General features: G+C 37.8%; 1 protein-coding gene across 5 annotated transcripts in view; it reads right to left on the bottom strand.

The window, feature by feature from the left end:
• LOC121405818 overlaps positions 1–23,364 on the bottom strand; it is a 46,359-nt gene that overhangs the window by 12,987 nt on the left and 10,008 nt on the right. For 3 of the 5 annotated variants that reach the window (XM_041596777.1, XM_041596778.1, XM_041596776.1), the window contains exons 2-4: positions 4,852–5,731; positions 3,605–3,844; positions 590–1,288 (exon numbers count right to left, since the gene is read on the bottom strand). In XM_041596777.1, the coding sequence (XP_041452711.1) occupies positions 590–1,288; positions 3,605–3,844; positions 4,852–5,659 (1,747 nt within the window). In that variant the 5' untranslated portion in view covers positions 5,660–5,731. Of the gene's footprint in view, positions 1–589; positions 1,289–3,604; positions 3,845–4,851; positions 5,732–15,312; positions 15,628–23,364 lie in introns of those variants that run through there. The other 2 variants (XM_041596779.1, XM_041596775.1) reach the window with 2 other exon arrangements.

The raw sequence follows: 23,364 nt of genomic DNA, 5'->3' as shown, positions 1-23,364 counted from the left end.
ATTACAATCTTGTTTTTTTTAATGCATATCCGGAATTATTGGGGGGCAAAATGATATGTTTGCCCCCCCAATATTTTCATTGATGGGGCGATCGCCCCCTGCCCCCTCCCCCCGGATCGACGCCTCTGCCAACTGGTGTCAGTTTTAACACCACAGTACCAACAGAGAAGGGGTCAAGAACATAGAAAGTGTATTACCAGATGCCAATGACATGAATGAACAATCAGGAATCCGTTGACAAACTTTGGTGTATATAAAAAAAAGTTTCATCATTGCCTCTGAACAAACGACATTTTTGCAATTTTTCGTCCGCTTCAAAAATTTAGGATAAACTGCTTTATCGGTTCACCAATGTTTGTCAAAGACCTCCCAGGAGGTCACTGTCATTTTGATGGACATTTAAGATACATTCACCGTGTTCTGAACTCCGTCAAACGCCGTGAAAGCCGACGAAATTTCCTCGAAGACTTTTTTTCTGGAGAAGCGGGGAAAATGGCCAAGTGGGGATTCGAATTCCCAGCCCCAAGATCGTGAGTTCAATGCTAACACCACTCTACCATGCACAAAACGCCGATCAAGCTCTCCTTACCTGACTGCCCCTGCACCTCGCCAATTCTGTCACAAAGATCTTGCCTGCTGTCGTACCCCAAAAGTTGGACTACGATACGAACACCATTGTTGATCAACTCGATGTATTCATCAGCATTTTCGACACCCGGGAAGTAGGATTCTAGCATCTTATTCCAATTTTCACACAGAAATGGAGATACCTCCGGCAGATAGGCGACCATCAACTCTGTCTCAATCTCCGTATAGATATCGTTAATGGACCGGTCCAGGAACTGGCCTATGTTTGGGCAGATGGTAGTCATATCGGTGATGTCGATGTTGTACAGCCTCTTGGTGATGTCATTGATGAGTTCCAGAGGGTCCTGCGTGGGAGGGTCCACTGCCTGTCGCCGTTTCCTCGCATCACTGAACAAGCTAACGATCATTTGGGTGATGTCATTGCAGAAACCTTCAGCATCGAATCCCGCCAGGTTATTGGCTGCCTCCTGAACCCGATCACAAACTTGGTTGTAATCCCAGTCGGCCTGGTCAAAGTAAGATTTAAGCGCAGGCACCATCGATTCTAGCTCCGGCATGACGTCGCTGCAGATGAAAGCCATTGAGTCGATGAGTCTGCTCTGTTTCCAGATGCCTCCGGCAGCATTCAAAAAGAAGGGAACGGTCAACGTAGTTTCGGGGATCAGATGGACCGGTTCAGCATCCACCAGGTCTACAATATCTGAAAATAGGATTGATTGATTTTATTCGTGAGGAATATCACAAGAGATTACAATGAAATTGAAGAATACCTTGACAGGATAGCCCATGAAAGCCGAAAGGCTTATTTCCAATGGGGTCCTAAACCTAAAGGAATGAGATAAAGGGCATTGAACTTACCAAATTAAAAAAAACGTACACAACTATGAGCGTCCACTCTAAGAAGTAAAACGCTCATATCAGGATTTTAGAAGAATATATAATGTTTTTTTTTTCACTTTGTAGTGTTGATTTTCAGCACTTTGGCCGCTAAAACCAGCACGTGACTTTAAGCAGTTAGCAACGAAAGTGTCGAAAATCAGCGACCAGAGGTTCAGTCGATACTGGAGCTCCTAAAGTGTCCGGATCCGGGAAGCGTTCCTAGAAAGGATTTTTTTTTAGGGGGGAGGGTGTATCCTGCAAAGTCTGTCGGCCAACCAGAAGGGACGAAAAATGTCATATAACAAATGGTGATGTTAACGTAGATCTTGAACACATCTTGACCGAGCTCTCGAGGCCATTTTCATTTCTTTTCTTTTCCACTTAAGTATTCACGCCTTTCAGTTTCATACCCGGAGGGGGTGATCCATCCCCCCCCCCCAAAAAAAAAAAGTGATACAGTGCCGGTCTTTCTCCTCCCCTTATCTCGGTATTTCTTTTATCAACCATCAAATCAACTTTATTCTTTATTTTTACTCCATTCTTTATTTTTTCTTTTAAATATAAATATATTTTCTTATCTTTAACAATTTTTTTGAGAGATCCACACTTACCAAGTCCTGTATGTTAGTGGATCCCTCAACTTACTTAATAGAAAAAGAAAAAAAAAGATAAATACAATTAGAATTGGGAAATGGAGAATGATCTCCATTAGTTAATTCTGTTAATCAATAATGGTATATTATATACCATTATTGAACATGTTGAATAACAGAATTACCACATTGTTAAGTGTTTACTATATACAGTTACCTATTTCTCCTGTACAGTCATACTGCTTAGAATGTATATTTATTTGTATCGATTTGTATGGCTATCATTTTATATCTGTGTAATCATTTATTATGCGTGTTAATTTATATTTAAATCACTTATTGAATATGTATCATTTACTCAATGTTGAATTTTGTTCATGCTTTTATTCAAATTGAATCAATTTATCTTGTACTTATTTGTATTATGTTGAAGAATGAAAAATAAATTGAATTGAAATTGAATAATGTTGTGTAATTGAGTCGAGTCGAATTGAAATAAACCAATCTTGACTTTGAAATGTCCCCCACGGGATGACAGACCGCCTATGTCTGTGAAAGTTGGCTAGTCCTTATTTCAAACTATCTTGAACTGGGAAATGCCAAAATCGAATATCACGAAGTGAATATCAGGTGAATTTTAACATTCATGATGCCAGGCTCTTCATACCTGAGTCGGCAATGTATTCGGCAAAAGCAACGCGAAACATAGCATAATATATGACCAGCCAATCAAAAACCTAGAATAAGTCGCCGGGATAGGTTCTCTGGAAATAGCCAGAATAAGAATTTGGACTTTAAAAAGTAAAAAAAGAGAAAAAATATCTTATCTGAAAAAATCCTTCATCTTTTTTATTCTGTAAGAAATTTGAAGTTGTCACAAACTGAATAAAAGTAAATTGCCAAAATAAGAATTTGGACTTCAAAAAGTAAAAAATAAAAAAAAAATAAAATAACTTATCTGAAAAAATCATGCTGCTTTTCTATACTGTCTGAAATTTGATGTTGTCACAAACTAAATAAAATACAAGATACAAGAGTTTCTTTGACATATTTTTTTGCGGACTAATTGGAGGTTTCACTGATAAGGCACAATGTGCACATCTCTTCATTTATCCCCAAACTTTTCTACTTGTTTTTCGAAGCTCACGCTGAATTTCTTCTTTATGCAATCGCTTGCTTGTGCGTGTTTGTTGATCAATTTTTACAGGTTTTTTTTTTTTATTTCAAAACTTATAATGCACTCTTGATCTCATTACACAGATACAAATAAATTTAAAATTCCTTCTTCAGTGAGTTATTGTTGGTTTTAGTGTGACAGGTCACATATTATTCCATTTACAACAATATTTATTTTTTTTACACTTGTAGACTTTGGGCGTGATTTGGAAAAAAAATTTGCAAAATTCACATTAAAAATCCATAGTTGTGCATTCAGAAAATGGATGTGGAGGCAACTGCCTCCCTTATCACAGCTAGGCCCTTATTAACAAAGAAAATAATATACAGGCTTTAATGTGTTTTTGTACATTTAATTATATACTTACTCGTAAAAGCGTTTGCCAAGGGGGTGCATACGCTAGGAACACCACCACTGAAGCCAGTATACTTATATATGTCGTCGTTACTGATCTCGTAGCTAGGGTCATTCACACGCTCCAGAGGTACTACGACGTCGTTGATTACACCAGTAGCAATTGTAGTACACCTATCGGCATTCTCAAAGACACCGAAGGCATCTGTAATAGCGTCACTAGCGAACATTCGCCTCGCATCCCCATTGTCACCTGCAGATAAGTCACAGGGCGTGGGTTGAGTGTGAGGGCAGTGGTAAGGGAAATTTAAGAGGGGTGTAAGGGGGGGGGGCACTTCCAATCACGACTGGATACCATGCGCGACCATGAGATTTCAAAAAGCACACTAAACACGTATTATTCTGAAAATGCACCTCTCAACAAGTATTGGCGTGTGAAACCCTACTCTTACCAAGTATTGGAAATAAAACGATACTATTGGCAAGTATTCCCTGAATTGTACCTACGGGGGGGGGCAGTTTTCACCCCTGACGAGCCACAACCCATGCAAAAGACGTACCCCATGCCCTCTGACGGGCTCGAAAGACCTTTTTTGCCCCCTGACGAGCTTTTTTTTTCTTTTTTTTCTGGTACGAAATCCTTTATTTGTGATTGAAGACCTTTTTTTTTGCTTGTCGAATCTTTTGGCGGACGTTTTTGACCCCCCTGTGTAAAATCATAGGTACGCCACTGAATGTACCCCTAAACAAGTACAGCGATATTTCAAACACGGACGTCGGTCGTCAGTTTTACCTTGACCTAGTCCTAACTAACGGCGGCAATAAGAAGGGGGTCCCATAAAGAACAAAATAACTTAACTTGAAAAAAAAATGAATATAGGCCTATACAACGAATCAGGTATGATGTCTTTTCAGTGCGTACAGTATATTTCAAGGCATTTTTTAATGTCCCGAGTTAAAAATACTATAAAAGATGGCATCGAACGCACACTGGTTTGTAGGGTGACTTTTTATGGATTTTAAGAGTCATTTTCTATGTCAAATGTTTAAAGACAGCATGGAAAGTTAGATTGCGGTAATGAGATCAGGCTTTTATAGGGAGTTGGTTTGATGAACGTTTGCTCTTAAGAACTATCCATTATCACTAATCGGGTGACAAATGTGCTATTTCTGTCACAACATCTATTAATATTTGAGAGACCTCTGCTTTCGGGAAAATTCGATTGTTACGTATAAATTCTGAAGTACAAGTGTTCCTACCTTGCACTGACAGTGCTAGGTCCATATCTTCACAGAGGTCGTTCATGCTGTCATACCCAGCGCCCAGAGACCCGAGATCGGCAATGATTTGGCTGACGTTGTAGCCTAGTGATGGAGATTGTACCTGGAAGGTTTGTAGAAGGAAGCCATCGTAGTCTTCGCAGATCGGTGCTGCCAGTGGCAGAAAAGCCTTTCCCAATTCGCCTCCGGCTGTAGTAATGATTTCTTTCAGAGATGGCCTCAGGAAGTTATCTTTGATGTTGGTGCAAATCATATCAATATCAGATATATTACCAATGATCATGTTGATGTCGATTCCGTACAGGTCTCTAGTACTATTGATCAGGGTTTCTATGATGGGATCGTTAACGTCCTCTGACATGTCTGAAGGAAATGCTTGTCTGCGTCTGCGCCTGAAACCGGTCATCCCATCCGTATTCGCAACCAGATCAAATATCTCCTCGATCAAGTTGACACAGAACCCCCTTGCGTCGTAGTTTTCCAGATCGCTGGAAGCTTCGACGACTTCGTCACAGATGAACCCCCAGACCAGACTTGTCTCGTCAACCGCTGGTATCGCCGATCCAACAACCGGTAAGACGCTCGTACACGCATAGGCCAGCGAATCAATTGCCCGGGACTGCTGCCAGATCCCTCCGACCGCGTTCATCGCAAACTTGATGGTTAGCGGAGACTCATAAACGATTTCACCCGGATTTGTAAATGGCGCCATATAATCTGGTTGAAGCTGGCCAGACACCATAACAACCAGAACAGAGAACGCCAGGGACAATGTAAACTCCCTCATCTTTGCACGGTAGATATAACCCGTCGGATGTAAGGTTGACTTGATCAGAAGGTAGAAACTTAACGCCCTATGCTGATGGCAAGACATGAAAAATGAAAGACGTGTTAAAGCGATGGTTTCAGTTTGTCCTGGTTAACTGCATCTACATGGACATTTTGAACACTTTTGAGATGTAATCCAGAGTTTAAAAAATGAATGAGGGTTGGTATCAATTCCTAAGTTTACAGAACGAATCGATCTGTAATCCAAGACAGAAACCTACAACTGTAACCTTGTAACAATTTTATTGTCTTTTGGTCTGACGTGGTCGGTGCTTGGACTTTTGGTAAATTTTTAACTTGTCCACTCACCACACGGTCTACTTTCATTTAGTCTTATGCCATTCCGTCCATCAACATTTCGTCTAACAACCATTTTGATCCAAAAACTATTTGGTCTAATAATCACTTTGTCTAATCATTACTTCGTCTATGACCATTTCGTCTCATAACCTTTTGCTCTAATATCCGATTTATTTTCATTCATATTGCCCAATTAACACTTAGTCTTATTAGACCGAATGAACTAAATGGCTATTGGACCAACTGGTTATTAGACGATATGGTGAGTTGACGAAATGGCAATTAGACCATGTGGATATTGGACGATCTGATGGTAGACCAAATGATAGTAGACGAGTTCGCAATTGGACTACTTGGCACGAGACGAATTGGAAGTAAACCCAACTGGGCGTTGTGGCGTGCGCCTGTAATCCAAGCTGCTAGGAAGTTACAAATTGATGCAGAGGTTCGAGGTTCGAGCCCTGGTCACGTATTTCGGATGGTGACGTTAAAGGTCGGTCCCAGACGTAAATAATCATTTCTGATTGATACACGTCTGACGGAACTCAAACACACACACATACACACAACTCCCGACCTCCCGGTTGTGAGACGATCCCTCTTCCAACTGAGCTAAATAACACAGAGGTTATTTCCACAATAATAAAACAAATAATGTATACAAATCGTTTACTTTAAAAGATACTTCACATGTGGAGGCCAAGAGGAACCACAACTGCTTGTATAAATTGGCCCCATTATAGGCTTGATTACAAAAATCATATTAATACAATGTAAAATTAGCTCATGAACGATGACTAACCTATTATCATGATCCCAATACGAATTAGTCCAAGAAAGAGAGAGGGTGAAAAAAATCATTACAATGAAAGGAAAGCCGTGTTTGGGATTGTTTTTGCCCCGGAGAAATACACGTTTGAAATGATTTAATAGATTTACGAACTGTAAAATAATTAAGTAATGAATTCCAAAACATTGGTCACCCACCCCCCCCCCCCAAAAAAAAGAGAGCGTTTTCGTTAAAACTTTATACGTGACAAAGGAGGATGGAAATTGTTACAATGTACATAATTTATTTAGTCAATGTTACAGATTATTTATTTAAGAATAATCTTGGAGAGACTTTCGTACAAGAGCGGAAATCTCTCCCAAAAGGTAGGGGGACCAGGAGCTGGATGGAAAATTTGACAAGCAGGCAAAAGCACGGTCAATCCTTGGCCCCTTTATCTTTTGTCTATTAAGAAATTCATAAAATTCCAAGATTTCACTTTATGCAGATGATACCGTTATTTTTAACAATTCTCATAACTTTTCTGAAGTTCAATTGAACTTACAAAATGACTTTGATTTCATATGCAAGTGGTTTGATATTAATAAGATGTATATTCATCCACAGAAAACCATGGTCATGCCTTTTAGCACTAAAAGAAAGCTAGATAATCACCAATTCAAGATCAAATCATACGATAACCACCTGCAGTGTGTTGATAAAATGAAATATCTTGGGGTTATACTCGACTCGCAACTGACCTGGTCTGACCATGTAAGATATATAAGAAATAAAATATCACGTACAATTGGATGTATTCGCCGCATAAAGCAATTAATACCCCATAAAACTCTTATAACCTTATATTTTGCTTTAATTTTACCACATATTGATTATTGTTGCACTGCATGGGGAAGTTGTTCAAAAACAAATCAATCCAAACTACAAAAATTACAAAATAGATATGCAAGATTAATATTAGATAAGGATTATAACACACTGCAGTGTACACTTCTTACAACCCTAAATTGGCAATGCGTTGAACAAAGACTAAAATATCAGTATTGTTTATTTGTACTCAAAGAGCCCCCCCCCCCTCTAACTATTTAAAATCGCTTATTACTTATCGCAACTTGAAATATCGTACCCGCTATGCACTAAATTTTCTCCTTGACATTCCATCCCTTAAAACTAAATTCAAAAAAAGAAAGTCATTCTCTTGTAAAGCAAGCTCCCTATTAATGAACTCCCATTTTCAGTTCAATACACCAATGCTATAAATTCTTTTAAAAGAGGTTACCAATTGGCCAGACATTTATTATAACAAAGTATATTCTATTATTCTAAAAGGGGAGGGCTTCGTTGTAAAGCAGTTTTATACCTGAACCGAACTACCCTTCACCTTATTTTATCATTTTTTACTAATAAAACATGAATAAATGAATAAATAAATCACAAAATATCAACTAGAGCATGGTCGTAGATAAAGACCAGGTCGTTATTATATTTCTGACGTCATCAACTATTGTAACGTTTCAGCTACGACCTTCGTTTCTTTCACCGCAATGGCCACAGTGAACACCAATTATTTTTATTTTAAACAAATATCGGTTTTTGCCCTTTTCTTGGCGTTTCTCATCATTATGCACGTACACGATATTGACTCGGTTCCCTGCCTTTGTCATACACGGCTGAGTTCAACGAAATTGAAAACTGTCCAACCCTAAATACCAAAGCAATAGCTTATATTCAACATTTTTTTCAGAATACACAATTTGAATAAAAATATAACTTCACATTATCAATTACAAAATAAAAAGGATTACGCCAGGAAAGTGACACCGTCAGCTTTCTCATTGCACATTCACGAAGAACTGATGGAACTACTTGCTGAAGTAAAGCAAAACTTTAAAATGTCATACTTTAAAAAAAATCCTTGTTTTTATGTGGATGAAATTTTCGAACGGTATGACATATAATTTTCAGGTTTTAGCCTGGCTTACCGCTTTAACTCTATCCTACCCTTTTCAACAAGTACATACACTCTAAAAAATGAAGTGCTAATTCAGCTCTTAAAGAGCGTGTATAGTGACTGCACTTCGGAGTGCTGATTTTTCTCGTTCAAATTTGAACTAGACAAATCAGCACTCCGAAGTGCAGTCACTATACACGCTCTTTAAGAGCTGAATTAGCACTTCATTTTTTAGAGTGTAGGCTATCCAGTTTGTAAAGCTCAAAGTTCAGCTTTGCTCTGACAACATAATAATCTTCATTTTTTTTGCACTGCGGTTTTAAATCATATTTATGAGGGAAAGGAGTAATTTCGATGAAATATCACCAAGGACATTTTGTCGACATCAGCACAAACATGAACGGAACCATTGAAGTGGTAGCGATCTTATCAATACTACATGAAAGTCACTCATCGACTGCGTGTTAAAAATACTTATACCTTGGTCACATTTGTTCTACGGCGGCCGTACGGCGAGTCGAAAACAGCCGTTTTAACATTTTTTGTACCAGCTACATATAGGTGATTTGAATAAAAATGAATAAAACGACTGTTTTCGACTCGCCGTACGGCCGCCGTAGAATAAATGTGACCATGGAATCAGTCTTATTAGAAATAGTCCTTTGGAGATAACCTGCATAGTAACTTTCATAGAATCCTCGAGTTTTTAGTAAAATTTTGCATATGCCCCCCCCCTCATCGCCGTTGCGCAGGAGATAATCAATTCAATTCAGTTCAAAATTTATTGATTATAATCACAAACATGTTGGATTGTTCTCAAAATTATACAATGAAACACAAACAGAAACAAAATAATTTAAATGATATACATAATAATATACATAATAAACACACATATTAAATTAAATATGAACTTGTTGGCAATTTAAATTTAGTTGCATTACTCATGACTCTTTCGCTTTTCTAATAGACATACATGTACATAATAGGCATATACCTAATATGATACATAATAGAATATAGCCACTTATTTACATAATAACATACATTATAAACATAAACATAATACAGTATGTGGAGTCTTAGGTCACATGACCTACTGAAATAATACATATTTACATCATAATGAATTAATACAAATTATAATAAGTACATTGTGATATTTAAAGGAAGAAGGGGAGCTTGAGGAGAATGGTAACAATAATAACAACAATAATAATGACAACAATATTAAAACATAAGCAGATCAATAATAACAAAATTTTTCTACTTTTGTCTATTAGCCATATTCAGGTGAAAAAAAAAAATAAAAAAAATAAAAGGGTAGGTAAGGGTAATCAAGACGAAATGCCATTTCTGTCTGTGGCTGTTTGTTCGTTTATCATAATGTAAATCATAAGCCAAGCAAAATGTACATTGAATCGAAACGGGCGCGGCTGTGCGCCATTGACACGCACACCTTACCATATACAATAGAGACAATGTTTACAAAGGGATTCAAACATATCTTCACTAGAAAGAATACAGGAGCTATGATAGCTCTATGGTCCCACAGTGGGTGACACGGTGTTTGTACACTATGGAAAACAATGTGAAATCACCTTCACACTGTTAAAGGGAAATGAAACCTTTGGAACAAGAAAGCTTGTGTGAAAACAGACAAATCAATGAAACAGATCAACGAAAGTTTGATAAAAATTGGACCCATAATGAGAAAGTTATGTGCGTTTGAATATTGCGATCACTAATGCTATGGGGATCCTCCCTATGGCATTGCGACAAAGATGTGTAATGTCACATGTGAATAACTTTCCCTTTGATAGGCTATAAAACAACCAAAATGTCTCTTTTTGTTCTTTCTTATGGTGAAACAAACTCTTTATCCATACTGTATTCTTTGAAAATCTGTATTACATGCCCTCCTATAGAAAGAAGACATGATCTACTGATAGATGTGATTAAAGAGGCAGTTTAAGTGGAATATAATACTTAAGTAATGGGAAAGTTGTTCACAAGTGACATCACACATCTTTGTCGTATTGCCAATAGGAGGGATATGTTCATAATTTTCTCATTATTTGTCTGATTTTTCTCAAACTTTTCTTTATCTGTTTCTTTGGTTTTCTGTTTTCACACAAGCTTCCTTGTTCCAAAGATTTAATTTTCCTTTGAAGTTTGAGCATAGACCTATAAGATGGACGATTAACGCGAGCATTTCTTCGATCCAATGATAGTCACCGTCACCTGGTTATGCGCATCTTATACCATGGTCACATTAAATGTGACCAAGGTATAAGATGGTAGAGCAAATTTTGCTCTACAGCGGCCGTATGGCGAGTTGAAAACAGCCGTTTTAACATTTTTGTACCAGCTGCATATAGGTTGTTTGAATGAAAATGAATAAAACGGCTGTTTTCAACTCGCCGTATACGGCCGCCGTATTAATGAGAACACACACACGGGTGTTGTATACCAATAGCAATTACCATGACTACCAAGGGTATCTGCTCATTAAAAAACTGAACAGTTTCCCGGTCTTGATTTTTATTGGCTGATACATGGAGCAGCAAACTTGAGAAGCAGACGATTTTTATGATATAAAATATGATGTCATTCGATCCGCTAGCTACCGCTCACACTTAAGGGCCTCAATAACAGAGAGAGATACACGATATATACATATTATGTTTCACGTATATCTGGAGTATTATGAAGAAATTTGGGAAAATTGACTTTTATGGTAAACAATCAATCACAATATTGTCTCTATATTAAAATATGCAGACAATTCCTCAAATAAAACACATGGAACTAAGATTAACAAAAGTAAACAAAAGCTGCACACCGGGGGGGGGGGGCACTTACATTGACGAGTGGATACCATGCGCGACCAAAAAAACACGTAAAAAGGATGTCTTTTTCACGATAGGGCACGTTACGTACGTAACGTGATAAGGGTGTCAAAAACACAAAAATAATGAAAAAAGGGTATCTATTTCTCTAGGAAAATTACGTGTTTAGGGTCGAATTTGCGGGATGATAAAACAAAATTAAAATGTATTATAAAGGATGTCCTTTTAGCCCCAACGCTTCGTGTTTAGAGTCCGATTTGCGCGAGGTGTAGAAGGTGGGGTCGTATACTGAACCAAATAAGGTAAAGCCGACGACCGAAGGACCCGTAACAAGAAAACATTCCTGTACTTGGTTAGGGGTTCATTTCAGGGAATATTTGCCAAGAGTATCGTTTTGTTTCCAATACTTGTTAAGGGTAGGGTTTCAGACGCCAATACTTGTTAAGGGGTGCATTGTCAGAATATGGAAATTACGTGTTTAGGGTGCTTTTCGAGACCCCATGGTCGCGCATGGTATCCACTCGTGAATGGAAGTGGCCCCCCGGGGCTGCACATCGATTTTCCATTATTTCATTGATTTGATATCAACTGCTAATATAATTTGTGAAATATAAATGTCCAATAACGAACTGCTTCAGTCCCTTCTCATGGTGACGATCATAGGACGAAAGAAGACTAGCCAGTATGAAGAGAATGTTATTCAGATGACAATAACAGTCACCTGTTAGTGAATTCATTATCTAAGCGATGAATGTCCATCTCTTCATCATGTTCACACGTCCATGGTTTGAGTACTGTAGCAGCGTGAATCACGTATTCACATAGTCGACCATGTGAACGCACCGTGTGATGCTGAATTCTTTTCAACAGGGGTGAGACGTTCATTTCAGAACGAAATGAATCTTTTTGTATTCCTCAAATTGGCAAAAATGTATGTCCATTCTATGAACGGTTGAAATATGTATGTCGCAAGAGTGAAAAATAATTACAAATGGACAGATTTTGAGAAAAGTTGTTGGGTTGCATTTTTAAACAATGGTTTTATTGATTTCATCGCGTTGCCTGATTGAGAGTGCGAAATAATTATCGATCTAGTCCTAGCGTATATATTAAGGAATGGCGCCAGATACTGTACTGAGAATGGTACATTCAGTTATTCACTGCAACTAGTTAAATAATTATGATATGATAAATAATTTAAATACTAAATTTGCAATAGTGTTCCTCCATTTTTTTTTTTTTTCATTTTTTATTTTTTGCAAATGCGTATTTGGGGGATAATGGGTCCAATATGTGGTCCAAACGGGACTGAAGTAAAATTAGACTGGGAAAATTAGCAAGGTCAGGGAGAAGTTTGGCAAACCTTTCCAAAATAATAAAATGACAGATACAAGGGATACAGTTTGTTTTTACGGCCAAATCGTGGTTTTGGGAACCACTCGTAGATTTGTGTACGAGCACTTGTGTACAAAGTGAATGGAGGTGGAAATAAGGAACCGTGCGTGTGACTGAATAAAGCGCTGCTGTATGAAGTGAACGGTGGTTCCCAATATCACGATAATGCCGTTTTTACAATAAGAGTAATACTAGATATAAAAAATGGTAATTTTGACACTCACAAAATCCTGCTAAAGACATAAAATACTAAGTTGTAGGCTGAAGACCATGGATATGTCAATTCTGGCTTCATTTAATCGAGAAGAATTTTAAGTGGTAATGCTGAAAGATGCGAAACATTTTTACTGATTAAAACCCTGCATTTTGCTGTAATCACCCGCCGTTGATAGGCGAAATAGTTACAATGGGTTAGATGAATAAAGAGAAGCAATATCACAAGATTTTAGGTTATACGCCTTCTTCTTTTCATAACAAATCGATTTATGTATGAATTTATGTTTACGAAAAATGTAATGAAATGGAAGAACATGATTATAATGGGATCTCCTATTTCGTAATTCCATTCAGCGCATAATCAGACAATGTAATGTGACCTCAAACATGGCGTGGGAGCATTAGCGTACCTACGGGGGGGGGCAGACTGCCCCCTTGACAAGTCACAACCCATGCAGGGGACGTAGCCCTGCCCCCCCCCCTCCTGACGAGCTACAAGGTTAAAGACTTTTTTTTGCTTGTCAAGTTTTTGGGCGGACGATTTGCCTCCCCCTTTGGAAAATCCTAGGTAGGCCTACGCCACTGCGTGGTAGTCATAATATGCAAGATAAGCGCCAACTCTGATATCTCGACGATTCATGTCTTCTTTTGTATTGCGTCCTCCATATATCCACTGGAAAGCGACAAGACGTCGTCAGGGGACTGGTATTTAAAGGGATGATCCGGGCTAAAAAATGTATATCTCAGTAAATAGAGTATAATTCACAGAGAAAACTATTCATCAAAATCGGACAACATAACGAAATTTATACTGAATTTCAAATTTACCAATACTTTGTGAAAACGGTCATGTGCATATCGTCATGAATATTCATTAGGTGGGCAGATGATGTCATATCCCAACTTTCCTTTTTCTTATACTATAGACCAGTTCGTAGTTACTTCATGGGCAATTTTGGTCAAATGACCTTTCATTTCTTTCATCATGATAGGCAGATTTCAAAGCAAAATATTACGTAAGCTTGCCTTACATAGCAGGATGAAGAAATTGAATAGACCAGGTGACTAGAATAGAACACCAATGAACACTTAATGAAGGTATTTGTTGCATTCCTACTTTGAATGCATATCTTAGCATGTTGCAAATTGTACTTGACAAACTGTGAAATACCAGTCGTTCGTGGAAGCATTGTTGTTTTTTGTGGATGTAAATGAAAACGACAATTCAAAAGAATATATGAATAATCAAGACATCAAAGTTGGTGCTTATCTCATTAGATTTTAAACAACCATGTCACTTTAGTGCAAATGACCTTCTTCTGATCATGCGAAGAATCTTTTGATCATGCGCAGAAAGGAACTACGAAAAGGCTTATTACAATGAAATCATGATTTTTTTTTCATACATGGGTATGTGTCTTCATTATGAAAGAATAAGAATAAGTGGCAATAAGTAACTAATGCTATTAATCAGGGTGTGGTCCTCTATTAACACCAATTGTCAGTTTTAACACCACCGTTTTTACAGTGTATAGCTAGCCCGGATAGCTAGATCAGTGTTTCCACTCTTCTCGAAATTCGGGAAATTTCAGGAAATTTTGACTTTTTCCAGGATAGGTTCGGGAAATGAAAACATTCCAGGAAATTTCAGGAAATCCAAAAATTACAATTAAACAACAATTAGACGTAGAAACTATTAATATTCATGATATTCAGTTATATTTTAATAATGTTTTACAGCTAGATCTATACGTAGCTCAAAATTTTGTAATTGTTCCTATTTTTAAAGAGGGCGTGAACAATGAAAATACTAAAATCCTTGATTTTGGCCACCTAGGCTGAATTTAGGCTCGCTATATTATAGCCCGATTTTTGTTTAAAATCAAATTTTGAAAATTCCAGGAAATATCTGTGAATTTCAGGAAATTTGGGATTCAGTTTCGGGAAATTTATTTTTGAGCTGTGGAAACACTGAGCTAGATGAATTACATGCATTATGATATCAAATAAAGGAAGATGAACACATTAAATGAGATGATTCTCCCATATCCAATTATTCGAATACTATCAAAGTATATGCAAGTAAATTACGAGCTCTCATTTCTCACCTCGTACAGTTGTTAATGACAGTGACAGACACGATGTCAATCGTGTAAGAGTTCAGAGACTGGATCCGTACGGTAGTCAGTAATGGATAATGCTCCCGGAGAATGCTTTACAAAGGCAATGAGAACATTTCGTCAATCGCGACGCCACAGTGAATTTCCCTACGTGCATTCCGTGAACTTCGCGTTGCGAAGCAGAGCACACCCTTCAGGTGGAATGACACCAATAGCAATGAAAAAATAAATGATGAAGTCACTTGATCACGTGACATTACCACCAGCGCAGCTCCGGGGATAATTTTCAGCTATGCGTGTGAACCTGCCCTGTTTAGGCCTTTCCTTCAGTGCTACGGAGTATTGCAGTTACAGCAAATGGCGAAACCGGAACAGCTTTATCACTGGTTCCTTATCAAATGAGGCGATGCCGTCATTGCAAGCTGGGGTGCATGCTGCCGCCCCAAAGATTGTTATGAACCATAGGCAGCACCCCCTCCGGGACCCCCTCCCCTTTTTGGGACACATTTCTTTTTAAAAATGATATGATAGCCACTTTTCCTGGAATGTAAATTACCATGACAACAGTAAAAATTCTGCTTTGATCCTATAAGTTGACTCTTCCAAACAATGAAAGTTGACAATCCAGCAAGAGTTGATATAGGCATTTTCTTTTTACGAAATGGGGCCATGGCAATGATATTGGTATGCAAAAGAATACAAATTTAACCCAAATCGCCTTTATTTCCTGGGGAATACATATTTTCGTTTACTTGACTTCCAAAATACCCGCCATTTTTTGTCAAAATTTTCTACCAAATCAACACACCTTATTAAAAACATCCTGGGGGGGGGGGTGCGAAATTATGTTAAAGTAATTTTTTTCCTTCTCTCATTTGATAATCAGGCGTATCATACATCTACATGACGTATACCTTTCGTTTGCCACTGATTTTTTTCTCTTTCCTTTCTTCCTCCTTTTTCCCTTTCCTGCATCATGTTTATTACTTTAAAATTCCCCTACCCCCTACAGCCTACCACCCAGGGGGGGGGGGGCACTTCCAATGACGAGTGGATACCATGCGCGGCCATGGGGTCTCGAAAAGCACCCTAAACACGAATTTTCCATATTCTGAAAATGCACCCCTTAACAAGTATAGGCGTGTGAAACCCTACCCTTAACAAGTATTGGAAACAAAACGATACTCTTGGCTAGTAAGCCCTGAATTGAACCCCTAAAGTACAGCAATATTTTGTTACGTCACGGACGTCGGTTTTACCTTTACCTACATCGTTGGGTTCGCGCAAATCATACTTAAACACGTAGTGTTGCCGTAGTGTTGAATCTTGGGACAAGAAGTAAATCCTTTATAAAACAATTTAGTCTTCATTTTATATACCATCGCAAATCTGACCCTAAACACGTATCTTCCTAACAAAAATAGACACCCTTTTTCATTATTTTAGTGTTTTTAGCACCCTTATTTCGTTACGTACTTAACGTGCCCTATGGGGTTTTTTTGGTCGCGCATGGTATCCACTCTTCAATGTAAGTGCCCCCCGGAGCCTACCCCATCTCACCCCACCGCTGTACCATCGCCCGTGACGTAACATCAGCCAGAGATAGGTGTTTCCGTCCAAGAGCCGTTCTCCTCTTTTTACTTGATTAATATGCGGTACATAGTAGTAATTATATTATGATAATTATCGGTGTATAAAACAGGCCTTATGGGGTATTGTTGCGCGACAGTACTACATGCATCAAATTCACGATCACGCTATACACACACACACATACACATAAATCGATACACCGTCTGCAAATATCCGGGTCAGCTTTCTTTTTTTTTACGAAGGTCACTTCGAATTATGATGTTTTTCCACAAAGTTACGTATATCCGACATTGCATTACAAAAAGGAAAAGCCGGACATGCCTTTAGAAAGTAGATCATGCGGTTCCATGACATGCATAGGCGGCGGAAGCGGGGTGGGGACGGGGGGACGTGTCCCCCCCCCTAAATTTGAGGAGGGGGGACGGTCCCCCTAAATTTGTTGTTGATGACCTCTTTTTTTTTTTTTTTTTTTTTTTGCTTGTCAATTTATTTTCCTACGTCCCCCTTAAATTTTTGGGTTGAGAACCTTTTTTTTTTGCTTGTCAACAATTTTTTGGTTGTCCCCTCCTAAAATTTTTGGCTTCCGCCGCCAATGATGACATGTAATGATTTAATCGCTAGAGGGTATTCATTTGTCCCGCAATCTACTATTAGTCTAGATGATCGGTGCAAAAAATAGCAAGAATTGTTCAGATTATGGTAAAAGCATAAAATTTGGCTGACAGGTAGAGAAAATCGTGCTGAACATTTTTAGCAGGGGGTGCCAACCTGACCTCTTCTCGTATAGCAACAGTTGCTAGGTAACATATTTACCTTGACAACCACCATTTTGGGGGTGTTATCTACATTTCAAAAACTATATTTTGACTTCGAAGCTCCCATTTTACAATCACATATCTAGAAACATTCCAACCACGTATAGCAACAGTTGCTAAGCAACACATTTTCCATAGCAACTATAGATAATAATTACTTAACACAACATCTGGAAATAATGTCTGAATGAAAGTGGTTAGAAAATTGGTCAATGTGTGACTCTAAAGTGAAAAATATATACCAGATCCCTAAAAAGTTCAGAGACAGTCCAAATAATTATAATGCCTGCAGGCCTAATCTTATCTAGGTAACAAACCTAATTTCGATATACATAATTTTACTATTTTTGCATACTTTTTACTCACATATGACAAATCTAACACACAGACAAGAATCATCATTGGGCCATCGAATGTGCAGATAGGATCTCTCTTGTTATGAAACTGAAACAGGGTGCAGTAGATGTAGAATGGAACACGCGGAAAAACACCGAACCTTGAGGGAAAAGGGAAGCTGAATTTTTTAACATTAACTAATCGCTCCCAATTAAATGACAAACCTTCTTGGGAAGTAATGGCGAGTAATGCATACGCACTTGTCAGTAAAATTATGATATCATATTGACTGACTTGAATATACAGTAGACCTGAAACAGTCTCAAGAATCATTTTATGTATATGCACTGCAGAGCATGTGCAGTATACCTGAAACAGCTCAAGCATCATTGTATGTATGTTGCACCTTTTTTATTTGATTATAATGCTGGACAGTTGAGTCATTTATTTTTCAATAGTTTCTATCTAGATAATGAAGAAAAAAGTATTTACATAATGTACAACTGTGCAGTTTCCAGTAGTTTAGGACTTTGTGCACCATTCTAGCGAATGAATAGAACGTACATTATATGTGTTACACATGCCTTTACAGAGTTGGGCATATACCTAGTCCAAGATTTAGGTAAAGACTGTCTGGATTGATCATAAGTCGGTAAAGTCAAAACCACTGTAAAGCATGCATTATGCTCGACAAAGAATATTACAGGCAACAGGGGAATTCATCGAAGTTACAGCCATCATCTTCGGTGTAACAATGAATTGCTCGTCAATCAGAGTGTGAGAGACATTTCTCCACATAAGGAAATTATATAAGGTGGTAGTGCAATCAGCAATTTCATTTCCATCTGAGTTCTGAGTTGGACATGCAAAAATGTATTGGAGGTATTTTGAAGGAAGAAGCATATTGATCTTAATGTTACTGTTCTGTGCCGGGGTTTTGTGGTCGAGTATGGATCACGTCCAGCCAACCTGGAGCCTGTTGCAGAAAGAGTTGCGTTTAAACGCAAGTCCCAAACACGGGTGCTTTATTGGCTGAAAATCAAATTGAGCAAGATTTTTTGAGTTGCGTTTGATCGCAACTCTTTCTGCAACGGGCCCAAAATATCACAAGTGTGTCATATGGTACATCCTGCAAGATCTTTCAAGTAATGATCCATGAAGCTGCATGATCCCAGCCAAAACACTTGCAATCGGAACTCACTGGTCAAAATCAATCTTCAAGTCATGATACATGTAGATCATGGAGCAGCAGGGTCCAGGCCAACAAGCCTGGAAACAGAACTGATGGTTGGTCCAAATCAACTCTTGGGAGATCTTTCACGTGATGATAAATCCTGAAGGTGAAGGATTGATCCAGGTCAAAACACCTACAACAGAACGGGATAGCTATCCTATATCCTAGATCCTATAGCTACAGGATCCAGCCAACATGACTAGAAACGGAACTGATCGGTCAAAATCAACTTTAGCATGCATGATCTTTCACGTCATGATAGATCACAGAGCTGCAGGATTGATCCAAGTCAGAACACCTGGAGACGGAAATTGCAACTCCTGCACATGGCATTAGGTCCGGAAACGGTATGGAAAGCTAATATGATCTTCATTGCAGGCTTCGAAAGGGAGGGGATAAACCAAGGCAGAGTTTGTTGGCTTTCAAGAGAACGACCACTGTTAGCTAGAGATAAGTGGTATCCAAGCACTCATTTGAAAATTACTTTCTGGTGGGATTTTGGTGTTTGAAATAATTTCTAACATGGTTGACTCATTCAATTCTTGGCGGTCATTTTTCATCGCTCCAAGATCAGAGATATTCAACTTTTAAGCAACCATGACCTCCTGGTGAGCTCTCGTAACTGTTCTTCTAACTATTCTTCTCTTGTTAAATGTTGGTTTTGTGGAATTCTTTCCAAGGGCATTTGTTGGTGTTATACAGGGTCTTAAAGGATATTCATATGGCAAATACATAGCCACAAAGCCCACAAATTTCCAGAATGTCAACGGTTTCTAGACTTTTAATTCTCGATGATACAAATTCGATCAATTTTACTTCCATTTCCAATCACTCAGATAATTAAACAAGAGGTCTTTTATCATTCAATGATAAATGGGTAACTAAATTATATAGTAATAACAGACATTAACAAATTAACCTTTGCTATGAAAGACACCAAATAATTTAAATCGATGGTCGATCTTTTACATGTGTTTATGTTAATCCATGATAGTTATGGTTTCCAAATGGAGAAAAATTGGTGTTAAGGTGATTTTTAAGCATTACTATACCAATAACATGGAACCCATAGACATCGTCTTTGGAAATATGAACCATATCATGAGGTACAATGTAGTTTAATTTGTGCAAGATTTTACGCCAATCAATAATCATCTATCAATAATCTTACCGTAAGACCTTTAACCATCGGTTGCTACAATAAACATGTTACATCATCTGGTATTTCGCATGGGCGTGTATACATGGTATAATGGTTCTTGGGTTGTTGTGATTAATGTATGTGGTTCATATGAAGTATGATCATGAAAAAATTCCCTATAAGAATTGGTTACTGTGCAAAAATGTTACCTAGCAACCGTTGCTATGGTGCTTTTTTATGAATTCCTAAGGAAAAATTCATCACATGAGGAATCTATGGGCCAGATTTAATTTCTGAGCTATTCTGAGTAAATCATATTGATCATATTCATCTCAACAATGATAAACAATTTGTTGCTATGGAAAATGGTCCCTAAGCAGCCGTTGCTGTGAATAAATGGATTAAAACTGTTGTGATACAAAGGAACATGCTTTAGATTAAAATTCATGCAACACATCGCTCATGAAAATGTTACTTAAGCCCAATACAGCTCAGTTACTAAGGTAAATATGTTACCTAGCAACCGTTGCTATGTTTGGCAAATTCACGTTGGCACCCCCTGCTAAAAGTGATTAGAATAACTTACTCTACCTTTGTGCCAATTTTAATGCTTTTACCATTTTCTGAACATTTTTTTCACCAATCACATAGACTATATGGTCAACAAGGAAATTCGTGATCACTCTCGCAAAAAGTGTTCACTAGCTTACAAGGTCACGAGCTCACCCCATAAACAATATACACTTGGAAGATAAGAGGGTAATAAGGAAAGCGACCCAAAGCTCTCGAAATTTAGTTTCATTTTCATTTCATTTAATAAATGAAATGAAATGAAAACTAGAATTTTAATTCGTCACGAGGACGAATTAGGTGATCTGTCTCTGATTCTCATGATCATGAATACAATCTACATGTTAATTTAGATTAATATGATCATCATGATGAAAACTAACTGTCATTCTGAAAAGAATGTGTTGATAACTTGAAAATCGAGAAAAGGGAAAGTTATGTGACAGATATATACAGTATCATGATATACATGTATTTCATATTTTAATATGCAATATTTTAACTTTTATACTGAAACGGGGGTTGGTTATATGATTGAATGACAATATCCAAGCACCTTACCGACTTAAGGCATGTAGACAAATCCAAGTAGAAATCCTCCAATATAATGTTTCAATTATTGTACGATCCTAATATTTGACACAAAACCACACAGATGTTATAAGAAAACTGACAACAAGCTGTTTTTCAGCATGTTATTTGTGCGAGCTTTGGGCCATGCTGGCTTTATTCATGCCTCCAAATATAAGTAAAAAGCTACTAGAAACCATAGGTTTAAGTATAAAAAGTTATAAGATTATATGCACATGAAATAAGTTATTTCAAATCACGATTTTTAAACATCAATTGGATGAACATCTATTATTGTAGTGTTTGTGGAGTGTATGCATTATATCGACACAAAGGGTGTGTGCGGGTGTATGTGTTGATGTGTGGATGTGGGTTAGGGTGTAGGAGGGTGTGCGAGGGTGCAATGTGCACATATCCACTCCGAGGAACGCTCGAGGCGCCTGGGTTGAGTGCAGCACAATTTGTGTAAATTACTTGCTGAAGAAAAACACGCCATGGCTTTGAATCGACCCCATGTTCCTTGGAATGAAAGACGAGAGACATAACCACTAGACAACCACGCCCAAGGGGATCAATATTGAGTAAAAGTATTTGTGTAGCCAAAACTGAATTTCCTCAATACTGTCTTTCCATTGGAAATTTAAAAGGTTGAAGTTATTACTATCGTGGTCAGGGGCGGATCAAGCCTCCGCCAATAGGGGGGGGGGGGGCGAAATTTTTTTCACCCAGATTTTCCCCGATCGCCCGCTCAAAGTTGATTTTTGTTTGTTTCTTTGAAGGGGTTGTCCCAGTAGTGTTAGGTGTCAGTAATGAGCCCAACAATTTTGAGGGGGATTGATATGGCGTATCGCGTAGAATTAATCAGACGTTACGAGAAGCTGCGCATTTGAATAAACATGCGTGCGCGTGTTTCAGATTTTGACCTAGAATCTGGGCATTCTAAATATCCTTTTTTTCATCATGAAAATCAATAAATTGGGCGCGAAGCACGAGCTTAAAATATTTGATATTTCGATCTGGAAAAAGCTCTTTATTTAGACAATTTGTAGGAAAATTGTGAGGTAGAAATATCAATCACAGTTGAAAAAGATATGATGTATTCCATTATTACTACTTTGAATTTTAAAATAGGACAGGGACATTCTAAGAAGATTATGTAATTATATGAAAATGATGAATATCTTCCTATTTCTCTTCCTAAGTAGGAGATGAAACTTGTCGATATTTCATTCTGAAAAGGGTCAGTTTGATTATGAAATCAATATCTCATATTCATTAATCTAATAAGCCTAATGAGAACGAGAAATCTGTTAATTTATTAGGGCCTGAAAACTGGACATTTAAAGCATGTTTGTAATTATGAATGCACGAGTCAACACATTTTCAACAATCAATGCGAGCGCAAATCGCGAGCCGAAATTTTTGATAGATTGTCATTAAATTGGGATTTTAAATAGTTTGGTAAAGAATTAATATTGGGATACACATATCAAATCACCACTCAAAATTCAAGCGTGCAGCTGTTACGTTTTGGCAATTTGACCTGAATAGGGATATTTGAGAACTTTATGGAATGATACAGGAAAACAATAGTTTCCTGACAAATCAAATTTTGCGAGCGCGCAGCGCGAGCAGAAAATGTTAACATTCAGGAGATAAAACATGAATTTTTACAGAGCACTTTTTGAAAATCAATTCGTAAATCAAACAAAATATTGAAAGTTCGATTTCCGAGCTGAAATATGTTTTATATATTGACTTCAAAATTTGATATTTAAGGA

This window comes from Lytechinus variegatus, chromosome 19 (assembly GCF_018143015.1).
Source record: "Lytechinus variegatus isolate NC3 chromosome 19, Lvar_3.0, whole genome shotgun sequence".
In the NCBI taxonomy this organism is placed as follows: Eukaryota; Metazoa; Echinodermata; class Echinoidea; order Temnopleuroida; family Toxopneustidae; genus Lytechinus; species Lytechinus variegatus.
The sequence above is the reverse complement of the archived record's forward strand: the minus strand, read 5'-3'. Positions and strand labels throughout refer to the sequence as shown.